This window comes from Mastigoproctus giganteus, chromosome 6 (genome assembly GCF_048544385.1).
Source record: "Mastigoproctus giganteus isolate SK-2022 chromosome 6, ASM4854438v1, whole genome shotgun sequence".
NCBI lineage: Eukaryota > Metazoa > Arthropoda > Arachnida > Uropygi > Thelyphonidae > Mastigoproctus > Mastigoproctus giganteus.
Window position 1 is genome coordinate 209,375,644 of NC_143580.1, and position 14,596 is coordinate 209,390,239.

The following is a 14,596-nucleotide window of genomic DNA, read 5'->3' on the forward strand; positions in this document are numbered from 1 at the left end:
ATTTCAATCCTTCTAAAACTCAGTCTTGTTTTATATCTTACAAAAAAGATTCTTCTGCTCCTATGCTTCTCTTTGGTGACACTCCGATTTCTAGGCAAAATGATATATCTCTTTTGGGGATTACCCTGACTTCTAATGTCTCTTGGCACAAGCACATTACAAATATTGCTTCCTCTGTATCGAAAAAACTTTGTTTTCTCTTTCGCTCTCACCATTATTTTTCTTTCAAACAGCTGTTTACTCTGTACAAATCGCAAATCTGCCCTATCAATGAATATTGTTTCCACATCTGGAGTGGTGCTCCCAAAACCTCTCTCAGGCTTCTTGATTCCATTCAGAAGAGGGTAGTTAGGTTAATTAATGATTCATCTCTAACAGAGTCTCTTCACTCACTGTCTCATAGACGTTCTGTTTCTGCTGCATGCCTCTTCTACAGATATTTCCATGGGCACTGTTCTAAATTGGCTTCTATAATTCCCGCTCTCTCTCTCTTTGAAAACAGTCTGAACACATGCCGCCACCAGCAAACAACCATTTCCTGTACAACTTCAAACTCACAGAACCAAGTTTTCATCTTCCTCGTTTATTCATTTAACTGCTGTTTTCTGGAGCAACGATCCTTTATACGTATTACCTGAAAATTACATTCTACAGAAGTTCAAGTCCACTGTTAACAAACATCTTCTTTCTCTTCTTAACCTCCAACCCAAACACGATACTAAGTACTATAGATTCTAATACTTCTCATGTTTGGGGTTTACATTATAAAAAAAAGAAAAAAAAAAAACGCTCAGTGAGCGATCACAGGGAAAACTGAATAACCAATTACAGAAAACCCGGTTGGAAAACCAAAAGATGGAAGCTTGTTTAGAAGACGTTTATGAAGGTCTTCTAAACAAGCTTCCATCTTTTGGATTGAAAGCCTTTGAGATGTCAAAAGCAACTACTTACGCTTCACGAAACTTTTCCATTGAATTTGTCCCTATGTGGGTAACATAAGCCAGAATATCACCAGTGGGTCGACTGACGAAATCCAAACTGGCAATCGTTGATCAGATGGAAGGTTTCTAGGTAGTTTAAGAATTGGCAGTTAATTGATTTCTCCATTACTTTAGAAAGAGTAGAAGTAATTGCAATGGGATGATTATTGAATGGGAGAGACGTGTCACCCTTTTTAGGAACTGGCTGGATATGAGCAAATTTCCACGTTGAAGGGAAAAACACCTTTGGAATAAGAAAGTGAAAAACGGTGGCAAAGAACAGGAGTAAGTTCAGGACACAGGTTTTGAGAACAAGTGGAGAAATACCATCGGGACCTGGTGCTTTCTTAGCAACGAGATTCTTCAAAATCCTTCTGACATCCTTTTGAAGGAAAACCACAGGAGGCATTGAATGGACCGTGTTGGGAATGGTGGAAGATATTTTACCAAGATCATTAATACATGAGTTGGAAGAAAAATGGGATGCTAGCAGGGCCACTTTATCCTTGGCTGAAGTGGCAACAGAACCATCTGGTTTTGACAGAAATGGGCAAAAGTTGCAGCCAATAGCTTTGTCAAGAGACTAGAATGCTCGGCTACCATTAGGGCAAGAAGCAAGTTTTCTATTCTTAGCTTGTTCAAAATCTAGTTTGAACTGATTAATGACCACTTTACAATTGTTGTGAGGTTTGGTGTAGGCAGAAAATGAAACTAAATAATTGGAAACAAGCCAATTACGATATGCTACGTTCTTCTCTTGAACAGCCTTAGCACATTTATTGGAAAACCAAGGTTTAGATAAAGGATGAGATTTTAAAGTGGAGTGTGGAATAAAGGATTCCATTCCTACAAGAATAATTTCACTGACACGATCTGACCAAACATTGACATCAGAAGTTTTGAAACAGTAATCCGACAAAGGAAAAGAAGAAAATAAATCTTGCAGGTCATCCCATTTTGCGTTCTTGTAATGCCAAACAATACGAGGTCGGGAATATCCTTGAGATAAAGGCTCCATTGGAGAAGAGGCAATCACCAAGTTGTGATCTGAGGTGCCTAAAGACCACTTACTTCGACCGTGCACTTGGAAGGGTTGTTTGTGAGAAAAACATCAAGCGTGTTGGTGGTATGGTTGGGATTGTCCGGTATTCTTTTAGGTAAATGAACAATCTGCACAAGATCATTAGAAATTGCAAAAGCCTGAGCATCGTGACTAGCTGGGTCGGTGTGACTAGAAAACGGAAGCCAGCTGTAGTTGTGAACATTAAAATCACCAAGGAAAATTATCTCACTGTTAGGAAAGTTGGACTGGAGAAATTCAAGTTGCAAAGAGAGAAAGTCAAAGAGCTCTAAGTGATTAGTGGAGTTGGGAGAAAAGTAGAGACAACAGATGAATTTGTCACAATGAGATAGAGAGATTTTAAGCCTGAGAAGATCGAAAAGAGGAGATTTCAAATTACCAAATCTCTGACAGGGAATATCGAACGGGCATATGCACAAGTACCACCTTTGAGGTGAAAGGAATCGTACAACGAATAATTTGGGCAACTGAGATGAGCAGTAATTGAAGCAACTGATAACTGAAATTCTGTCAGAAAAAGTACATGGGGTTTGGCAAATTGCAAGTGGAAATGGACATCGTTGAGATTAGAATTGAGACCACGTATATTTGTGAAACGAACTAAGAAGTGTTTGGGAGGTTTAGATATTTTCGCAGATAAGCTTACTATTAGTTTGACAATTCACGGTGTATTTATTCTGTAAGGTGTATTCTCTGGCTTACCAGTAATGGAAAAAATAAAAAAATAAAAAATAAATAAATATTTATTTATTTTTATTTATTTATTTATTTTTTTTCCCATTTTTAAAATTTTAAATACTCAAACAGTTAAATAGAATAGAAAGTGGCAATAAATGGTTAGGTAGGTGCCCAAAAGATCAAGGATCATTTCCTCGAAAAGACCATTTTCCTGGAAATGGCCAAACCCGGGATTTTCGGCGAAACGAACAGAAAGTGTTTTAAAGGGTCAAGGACGGGATTATGTGGGATTAGAGAAAATAGGAGTGGGGAAAATGAGAACCAAATTTGGTATATAAGAATTTGAGAGGCGGGAAAAGTGTGTTTTTTTGTTCTTTCGGGTAAGGCCTTGGTGGTATGTGTTGAAGGTAGAGTAGTAGCGGCATGTACGTAGGCCGGACAGGAAAGGTTCAAGTAGGGGGAGTTATAGTTAGAAAGGGATCAGAATGTGCTGAACAGAAACATTGGAGCTATAAGGAAAGTAGAGGAAGCTGAAAATGAAAAGAAGACCACGAGTATAAGTTAAGCAATGGAGGACCCATCCTTACTGATTATGTTGGCCCGACCTGGTGAAAACCTGTAAGTACGATATTGCTGATTTTAATATCGCAAAAATTTTGGCCCAGGGGAGCAAGGTTAACTATTAACTTTAGAAACCCAATGCAAAAAAAAGGGCATTCTGTATTATTATAGACTAGGATACCTAAAGAAAATGTCAGCTGAAAATAATGTTCACTTTACGGCAGAAAGCACCATACCAATCGTTATGTAAGATGTTGTTGTTGTTATTTGGTTTTTAGGAGCATTAGCAACTAAGGCCATATTGCTCCGGGATATGCGGTGGTCATTCCCTGAATGACCTTTCCGCATCCTCCGTATTTGGTGGTGACGGGCTCGAACCCCGGTCTAATCAAGAAGCGTGTGCTACGCACTGCTGCTCCTTGCCACCTGGCTACGGAGGCGCCATGTAAGATGTACTGAAGATAAAAATTAATGTAATAACAATTGGCTATTAATGTGGAAGTGACAGAGCTGTGTGCTGAATTGTTTCTATTGTAATATTATAATAAGGGAAGTTGAATGTAAGTGCATATATACCTATTGTCTGTTTGTATATTTCATTAATCATTATTGAATATGTATGTTGTATCACTCTATTCCAGTTAAAATCTAAGTACCTAATCAATGTAAGCAGTCAGTGGCCCAAGGTAACAAAAAAAGTTTGCCCCAAATAAAGTAGGTGATAACTAATATATATATAACCTAACTAAATATATATATATATATAACATATAGAAAAGAGAATGCCTACAATTGAATAGTAAGGAAAAGTGGTGGCGGGGGGACATGCTGTATGAAGTAATGAAAGTTTTGGGTATGGCATACACATGGTAAGAATATACCCAGATCCTTGATATAACGTGGCCTCGACAATGTCCCCCGCATACACACTACTCGGACTCCCTCCAGTCACTATCTGGCAGAGTAGAGGTAGCAGATTATGCACTAGCTGATCTGGAAGCCTCCTAAAGAGTTTCGAATAGGTTCAGTCTAGTGTACTAACTAGCGGCTGGCCTGCAAACACCATTTTAGAGCTGTACCATCGAAATATAAGGAAGATTTGATCTCGCCATGATGTTCATCATAACCTCAAAAGTCATCAGTCATGCTGCATGATGGAAGAGATGGGGAAATGTTGACCGGAACTTAGCTCTGGAGACTAAACATGGGTTCCACCACTTCAAGCCTTTAATAAGCAAAGTGGTGGTATTGCACCGGTTGATGAGAGTCATCTACCACCTAGTATTGCCTGGTAACACAGAGGGATGGCATTCCTCCAGGATGGCATTCCTCAATGTGGTGTGGGTGCCACACCTCAACCCCTGCTTACGTTGGTTCATACCTGGGTGGTCACCCAGTGTGCTTGTGCATGGAGGTTATACCCAGGATTACTAGCATTCCCACCATCGTGAAGGTGCAAGCAGAGGATTTGGCTGTCTCCGACCGTCTTGACTTTGCCAAAATTGGGTCTACTTGACTTGAATGTCATCTTAGACTCTCAGGTAGCAAGTACAGCTTATCTGGCATATCTGAGAGAATGTCTGTGACAACCTCAATTACCAAGGCTGGTGCAGCATAAGCTTCAGGCTTCTTTGCACTATATGGCTAATAATACTAACCCCTAAATAAATAATAATAACCCCAAATATCATTTTTATGCTGGATTCTTTTAATTATTATCGAAATGAACTTAGGAGCCTAGAACAAAACTTAATTGAAATTGTTAACTAGACATTATTTTATTCATTTTTTTCAGAAAGGTTTACATATATTTTGAGTTCCTGAATCCTCCTGGTGTTAATGCAGAATTAATCAAGTAAAAAAAAAAAAAAAAACACTTTGATGGTCACTAGCATTATGTATTTTTCTGTTATTGTGATTATTTAACTTTACAATGATGTAATTGTTACAGTGGGTCCTTCCTTTTGCAGAACTGTGATTGCTGCAAAAGATACATTACCTCACAATCTGAAGTCTCAAGAACAGTATGCTGAATTTATGCACAAGGTATTATATTTTTACTTCACAAACCTTTGTCTCCATTTGCAGTAATTATTCTTTTAGTGAATTATTCTCTGTTGTATCTAATACCTCAACACAGACTAACTTATTAAAAACATATATTTAATTGTATATTAAAAAGATGAAATTTTACTAAATATTTTATCAAGTGGTTATCTCCTTCAGCTACTTCTTACTATACAACTTTTTCATATTGGCATACCTGCAGATCGACTTCAAAAATTTATGATGTGGTGGTGTTTTAAATGTAGAAACATTTTTATTTCTTTAATGCTGTTTTATCCTTCACAGTTACTTCTTGAAATGTTTTGATTATGTGATTTAATGTATTTACATGCATAATTTTCCACTGTGACTTTTGATTGCAAATTACTAAGGGGAAATCATTTCTGTATTTGTTATTTTTGAATTTTCAAATGCACAGTGCAAAGTTTTAATTTCACGATCCTTACATTTCACTATGAATTATGGTCCTACAATATATTCCTAGTTTTGCATTAACCATAATTCCAAGGTTTTAAAATTCCAAAGCTATGGAAATAATAGAAACCATTTTCTAGACAATAAACTATTAAAAATGTTATAATTGGATAACATCATTATAATAACTATTCTAAACAGATATCACTTTTATCTAGCAAAAGATACTATTGATATATATATATATACACACCTAATTCTGTTTTTACACAATAGATACGTTCCTGAAAAATACGTGTAAAAAAATTCGTGTAAAAAAAGACATTGTATTTATGGAAGAAAAGAAGATTGGTTCCGGATCTAAAAAAACCAGTAAAAATAATAAAAAAAAACAAACACATAAAAATATTCATTTTAAGCTTATTATTTTATTTCATTTCAACAAAATACACATGTAATAATATGTAATGAAAATGTATTAAAGTAAATTTTTATGCATATGAAATGAAAAAAATTCTTCATGAACAAAAAAAATCTGTTTTACACATAAAAAGATTTTATTCATTTTCACTTTCTGAAAATAAACGGCGCATACGTTTGTGTACGACTGGAATATCACTGCTATCACTAGAAATGTTGTGGACATCGTCTTCTTCCTCTATTAATGAAATTCTTTCTGTGATCTCTTGAGCAAAATCAGCATGAGTCTCCTCTAGTGCTGATGTTTCACCGGTTTTACGAACGAATTCAGTTATTAATCGTTGTGTTCGTGTTTTGGTTAGGCTGTTATATAATTCTCTGTAAGAGGCTGTCGACAACTTCAGTTCACATTGAAACTTCCTAGTGCGTTCCTCATTAGGGTCATGTTTGACAAAATGATTACCTAATTTTATGGCCAGTTCCAGACCTTCTTTTATTAAATCTGCATTTAGAACAGGATCATTTTCTTCTTTATCACTATGTTCTGTTGGGATAAGGAGTCCCAAGGACAACCTCTAATATTCCATCTTCGCTTAGCGCTTTGTCGGTTAACAATTCATCAATATCTTCAAACGATAGATCATCGAATCCTTCTCCACCAATTTTGTGTGCCATTGTAATGATGTTGGGAAATCCGGTCGTATTAGGGATGATGGGATCTTTGCTTTTTACACATTGTGGCCAAACCGCTTTCCAACACGCATTTAAAGTTGCTGGTTTTAATTCACTTAATGCTAATCCAACTTGATTGATACAATCCATAATTGAGAATTTCTTCCACACATCAATGACTCTTAGTGTTTCATCATTCAGTTTGTCCAAAACGTGTTGGAATGTTTGTTTTACGTAGTATGTTTTAATTGTCACAATTATACCTTGGTCTAGCAGTTGTATCAAAGATGTAATAGTAGGTGTCGGAAATAAAATTTGTACGTTTGGGTGTTCCAAGACAGGATGGCCGGTGCATTGTCAAGAATCAGAAGAACTTTAAATTCGAGCCTTTCAAATTCATATAACATCTGACTTCTGGGACGAAACATTTGTTGAACCATTCTGTAAAGATAGCAGTGGTCACGCAGGCCTTCTTGTTTGCCATCCAGTGAGCAGGCAGTTTATTGATATCTACACCTTTCATTGAACGTGGGTTTAGGGCTCGATTTACCAGCAGTGGTTTCAACATACGATCTCCTGAAGCACTGGAGGAAAATAATAAGGTCACACAATCCTTAGCTACTTTAAAACAACCAGCAGTTTTCTGCGATTTGGCTACATACTTTCTGTTCGGCATTCGTTTCCAGAAGAAACCAGTTTCATCTGCATTCCACGCTTGATCAGGAGTGTATCCTCCATTTTCAATAATTTTTGCAAGTTCCTGCGGGAATACTTTAGCAGCCGATTCATCAGCAGATGCAGTTTCACCTTTAATTTTTATATTATGAAGAGCATTCCTTTTAAGAAACTCTGTCATCCAATCTGTACTCGCAGAAAATTCATACTTTCTGTTTAACTGAGAAAAAGTGCTTGGTTCCTTTTCTTTAATCTGTCTGTTTTGTGCTGTTTGTTTGATGGCATTTCCATCTACGGTACTCTTTTTTGTGACCGATCTTCTATCCATATTACCAGAGCCTTTTCCATTTTTTCCTTGACAATATCTCTTGAATATGATGATGAATTAACACTTACTTTTGTTCCAGAACATACCGACTTCCTAATTGCACCTTCATTTTTCTTAATACTGTAGTTCTTACGGTAGCTTCATGTATACCAAAATGCTTTCCTACAGACGTAGCCCCTTGTCCAGTTGCAAGATGATCTAAAATTTGAATTTTAAGTTCCGAAGAAATCTCTTTCCTTTTCATTTTGGTAATAGGCAAGTTATTCGACATTATATGAGGGCTACCGAAAAATATTTCAGTTATAATTAATAAAAAAAAAAAGGTATGAAAAATTTGTAAACTTCAATTTATTGACTATCGGCAAAATTAATAAATTTATATGTGCACAAATTTCACTAAAGATTCTTTCACTTTGAAATGGAGCTTACTACTAAATGTCTTCCGAAGATACACGTATCTTCGGCACGAATACCATAGATGCGCACCAAATTCAATAAAAACGTTGATGATATCTAGACGTATACATTGGTAAACAAAAGCACACGTTTCAAAACGCGCACACTAGCTGTTATCCAATGTATTGGTGTGTGTAATATAGAAATGATACTAATATGCCACAAATAAAAAAAAATTTTCTTAGAATTTAGGCAAAAAAAAAATTCATAGAAATCGTGTTAAATCAAAATGACACGCGTAAAAAGAGAATGAAATATTTATTTTGAATTCGTGTTAAATCAAATTCGTGTAAAAATAGTTTGTGCAAAAACAGAATTAGGTGTATATAAAACCTTTCCATTTCACCCATTCGTTCACTCCAAATGTTTGTCTAGTTCAGCCTTAAATTTATTTTAGCTATCAACTTCCACATAAATAGATGGAAGCCTATTGCAGCAATTAACTACCCGCTGGCTTGAGGCAAACTTTCGCACATCTGTTCTACGATTTTCTTTCCTCAATTCGAATCTATGCTCCCTCAGGTTCTTAATCTGAGCAAGCAGGTGTATCTCATCAGCATTGAGCCTTCTCGAACCATTCAAGGCCTTATACCCCTCAATCAGATCACCACGCAGGTGCCTAGTCTCCAGATGCTGCAATTTGCAGAACTTAAGCCTTTCTTTGTAAGCGCACCTCTTTGTTCCTCTCACCAATCTTGTTGCCCTTCTCTATACTCATTCTAGCAACTCTACATCATTTCTAAAATGAGGCCTCCAGACCTGTATGCAGTACTCAAGGTGTGGCCTGACCATTGTCTTCTACAAAGGGATAATCATTTCCTTATCTCTGCTAGCAAAATTCCTATATATCTTATACAAAATTCCATGACCTGCTCTGGCAGCCTATCTGCACTGTTCAGAGAACTTCATATCTGGCTGCACAATTACCCCCATGTCTTTTTCATTCTCCACCAACTGTACTACATAGTTGGTACATTTCTCTTGGGTTACTGCTACCCATATGCGGTACTTTGCATTTGTCAATGTTAAACTTCAGTTGCCACTTCTTAGCCCATCTGCCTAACTTTTATAGATCGTGTTGCAGTAGCATACTGTCTTTACTGTCATTAACAACCCTGCCAACCTTTGTATCACCTGCAAACTTGGGCATTGAGCCTGATATATACCTTCATCGATATCATTGATAAATATACAAAACAATAATGGGCCCAGCACCAAACCCTGGGGGACTCCAGTAATAACATTGTCCTTGTAGAGCAGTGTCCATTTATTACCACTCTCTGCTGTCTCTCACTCAACCATCCCTTTATCCATTGCAGCGACTTGCGCTTATTGTCATACCACTCCAATTTGTACAACAGTTTTCTATGTGAAACAGTACCAAAAGCTTTCCTGAAATCCAAGTATATGATATCAAAGTTATTTTTTGCATCCAATTCCTTTGTAACCACATTGTAGTATCCAATGAAATTGATCAGACAAGACTTCCCCTTAACAAACCCATGCTGTGTCTGAACTATTACTGCAGACTTGTCTAGGTGATCCTGTATCACGTCTTTCACAAGTGACTATTACTTTTCCTCAGAACAGAAGCTAAACTAACAGGTCTATAATTATTTGTGTCACCCTTTGTGAATAGGAGGTAAATTTTTATATTTGCATGTCTCCAGTCCATAGGGATGTCCTCTGACTCTCAGGATGCTCCCAGAATTATAGATAAGGGTTTGCTTAATTACCTTGCTGTCTCATTCAATATAACTGGATAGATTCCATCTGCCCAAGGTGCCTTTTTTATGTTTAACTTCAACAATTTCTCCTCCACTTTGCTCTCAGTTATTACAAAATCACTTAGCTCCCTGTTTGAGATTGATAAACTTCTAGCACTTCCCTCATTGAATAACTCTCATACAGAATACTCATTCAGTTTATAAACTACCTGAGCATGATCATGAATAGTCAATGTTAAGTGGTCCAATCAAACTCATCTCTTTCCTTCTAGAGTTTACATAAGTAAAGAACTCTTTGCTGTTTTTCTTTTACATCCTTTTCCAAAGATTTCTCGTAATCTGCCTTTGCCTGCCTAACCTCCTTTGTGACTTGATTACAGACTAGTTTGTACCTGCCATAGGCTTCTGTGTCACCTTATATCACTTTATATGCATCCCATACATTCTTCTTCTTCTCTGACACAAGCCTCATTCATTCATCTCACATCTATTTACAGTTCAAGTATTTACATACTTGAACAGTATTTCTTAGTTGGAATGAAAAGCCTAGTAGCCTCCAAAATTAAGTCCCTGAAAGCTGCCCATTTAGAATTCAACGTTGGTAACATCATTAGTTGATCCCACTGTACAGAATTTAAAACTATCCTCTGTAGTCACCATTATGAAAGCAAAAGCCCTTCCCTTTAGCCTTGATAGTAGATACATCTTTAAGTAATTCCCACATCAGTACATTGTGATCACTGTCACCCAGTGGTTTCTCTTTCTGCAAATTCTTAATGCATGAATAACTGCTGATAATCAGATCGAGAATATTACTCCCACTGGTTGCCTCTCAAACATGTTGCTGTAGAAAACAGTCATCCAGTAAATCAACAAAAGTCTTGCTAGTGTGCGAGTGACCAACCACAAGTTCCAGTCAATATCTGGAAAGTTAAAATCCCCCATTATAAGACATTCTGATTTACTTTCCTGCTCTATTTCTCTGCACAATTGCTCATTATACTCATCAGATTCATTAGGCCTATAACACACACACCTACTCTCATTTTTCCTTTCCCAGTGCTTATTTCACACCAAACAGACTCAACACTTCTCTGTCCACCAACATCAATTGAATGCACTTCCTTAGATTTTATGTGTTTCTTAACTAACAGCATAACCACTCCTCCCTTCCTGCCCTGTCTCTCCTTCCTGTACACATTGTACTCCCAAAATTTCAATTCTGCACTGCTTATGTTTGTGTGACACCACGTCTCTGATATCCCAACAGTATTTGCCTTTGTGTCTTGACTATAACTTCAAGCTAATCAAATTAGCATTAGCATTAGTAGAGGCATTTGATGCAAGAAAGCAAACTTATGCAGCATCACCCAAAAAAAAAATAATAAATAAAAAATAACCACTTCCACTTCACCCCTCTGTTCATTCGAAATACCTGCCCAGCTGAGCTTTAAACTTATTTAGGCTATCAACTTCCACGACAAGGGATGGAAGTCTGTTTCACCAACCAACCACCCTCTGGCTAAAGGCAAATTTCCTCACGCCTATCCTACATCTGTCTTTCCTCAATTTGAATTTATGCCCTTTCAGGTGATTATTCTGAGCAAGAGGAAGAATCCCATCAGCACTGAACATGCTCAAACCATTCAAGGCTTTATCAGATCACCTCGCTGGTGCCTAGTCTCCAGACACTGTAATTTGCAAAACTTAAGCCTTTCTTCGTAATAGCACCCCTTTGTTCCATTCACCAATTTGTTGCCCTTCTCTGTACTCAATCCAGCATCTCTACATCCTTCTTGAAATGAGGCCTCCAGACCTGTATACAGTACTCTAGGTGCGGCCTGACCATTGCTTTATATAAGGGAATAATCACCTCCTTATCCCTTCTAGAAAAATTCCTATATATCATCGACAATACACCATGAGCTACTCTTGCAGCCTGTCTGCACTGCTCAGAAAACTTCATATCTACCTGCACAACCACCCCCAGGTCCCTTTCATTCTCTACCACTGTCAGTGTAGTACCACAGAGTTGATACATTGCTCTGTTGTTGCTGTTTCCCATATGTAGTACTTTACATTTGCCAATGTTAAACTTCATTTGCCACCTCTCAGCCCATCTGCTCAACCTTTCGAGATCCAGTTGCAGTAGCATAGTGTCAGTAGTGTCCTTGACAACCCTGCCAATCTTCGTATCTTCTGCAAACTTGGACATTAAGCTTGATATACCATCATCAATATCACTTATAAATACAGAAAACAATAATGGACCCAATACTGAACCCTGAGGGACTCCACTAATAACATTAGTCCACGATGAGCAGTGTCCATTGATTACCACTCTCTGTCTTCTCCCCCTCAACCACCCCCTTTTTCCATAGCAGCAATTTGCCTCCAATGCCACACTGCTCCAATTTGTGCAGCAGTCTTCCATGTGCAACAGTATGAAAAGCCTTTCTAAGATCCAAGTATATAATATCAAAGTTATTCCCTGCATCCAGTTCTTTTGTGACAGCATCATAGTATCCAATCAAATTGGTCAGGCAAGACTTTCCCTTAACAAAACCATGCTGTGTCTGAACTATAACTGAAGTCTTGTCTAGATGATCCTGCAGTGCTTCTTTAACCAGTGCCTCCATTAATTTTCCAGGAACAGAAGTTAAACTAACAGGTCTATAATTACTTGTGTCACCCTTTGATCCTCCTTTGTGAATTGGGGTCACATTTGCACATCTCCAGTCCATGGGTACTTCCCCTGAGTCCAAGGAAGGGTTTGCTTACTTCCTTTGCTGCCTCCTTTAATATAACTGGATAGATCCCATCCACCCCAGGTGCCTTTCTTGTATTATCTTCAACAATTTCTCTTCCACTTTACTCTCAGTTATTACAAGATTCTATAGCTTACTGCCAGAGTTGAATACACCTCTGGCATTCCCCTCACTGAATAACTCCTCATGTGTGAATGTGTAAATTTATTAACTATACCCCTGGCATTGGTGTACATGGAAGTATACATGCACCTGTTCCTACTCTTAGTTATCCTGACACAGCCCATGTATTTACTTGTTCCACTATAACTCCCAGCAGTCCTCTAAATCTCTATTACCTTGCTTTCCAGGCTGCTTATCATTCTAATAGAAGAAGTGCAAGAATCACTTTTGCTTCTGCCTGCGGCCACTGTTAACCTTTTGGTCTGTGTATCCCCCCCCCAAGCTACCAGTTTTCCGACTCAGCAACACAGCCTTGATAGCATCATCAAATATTCTTGCACCCTTTCTATTTAAATGTACCCGATCCCTGTAGACGCAGTCTCTCCTGTCAACAAGCACAGACCAGGCTGAAAAACATTACTGAACACAGGCTTACCCAGATACATTCATTTTCCTTCTGAAGCAACCTCTCCATTCGATCTCTCGATCTGGTCTCCGATCCTCTTCCCAAGTGTCGAATGGACAACACTTGACAATCCTCTCAACACCAATCACTATCCAGTAATCCTACATGTATAGTTGCGTGTACACCAATGCTAGGTGTTTGGTAAATAAATTTGATGAATTTGAGGTATTGCTCAAGGCAACAAAGGCGGATATTGTTGGGATATCAGAGACATGGTGTCACACAGCTATAAGGTATGCAGAATTGGAATTTGGGGAGTACAATGTCTACAGAAAGGACAGACTGGAGAGGAAGGGAGGATGTGTTACTATATTAGTTAAGAAACACATAAAATCCAAGGAAGTGAAGCCAGTCGACATTGCTGGACAGTGCAGTGTCGAGTCAGTTTGGTGTGACGTAAGCATTGGAAGATCAAAATTGAGAGTAGGAGTATGCTATAGGCCTAATGCCTCTGATGAGTATAATAAGAAACTGTACAGGGAAATAGAATGGGCCAGTAAATCAGAGAGTCTTATAATGGGGGAATTTTAATTCCCAGATATTGACTGGAATTTGTGGGTTGGTCACTCATACACTAGCAAGCCTTTTGTGGATTTATTGGATGATTGTTTTCTACATCAGCATGTTCGGGAGGCAACTAGAGGGAGTAATACTCTTGATTTGATTATCAGTAGTGATTCTTCATGCATTAAGAATCTGCAGATAAAGGAACCACTAGGTGGCAGTGATAGTGTGCTGAAGTGGGATTTAATCAAAGAGGTAACTACCATCAGGGTTAAAGGGAAGGGTTATTGCTTTCGTAAAGGCGACTATGATGGTCTCAGACAGTATTAAATTCTATACAGTGGGACGAACTGATGAGGTTACCAACAACAAATTCAAAATGGGAAGCATTCAAAGAACTTATCTTGGAAGCTACTCGACTTTACATACCAATTAAGAAATATTGTTCAAGGTTTAGGCCTAAATGGATGTCAGATGAACTAATGAGACACATGGCAGAGAAGAAAAATGCATGGGATACATATTAATTAACACGTGGCACAGAAGCCTATGATATAAGCTGGTCTGTAACCAAGTCACAAAGGAGATTAGGCAGGCAAAGGTAAATTACGAGAAATCTTTAGCAAAAGATGCAAAG

General features: G+C 37.9%; 1 protein-coding gene across 4 annotated transcripts in view; it reads left to right on the top strand.

Annotated features, from left to right (window-relative positions):
- LOC150084913 (poly [ADP-ribose] polymerase tankyrase-like) overlaps positions 1-14,596 on the top strand; it is a 1,170,388-nt gene that overhangs the window by 1,057,614 nt on the left and 98,178 nt on the right. For all 4 annotated transcript variants that reach the window (XM_090376702.1, XM_090376704.1, XM_090376701.1 and 1 more), the window contains one exon: positions 5,271-5,346. In XM_090376702.1, the coding sequence (XP_090232828.1) occupies positions 5,271-5,346 (76 nt within the window). The remainder of the gene's footprint in view (positions 1-5,270; positions 5,347-14,596) is intronic.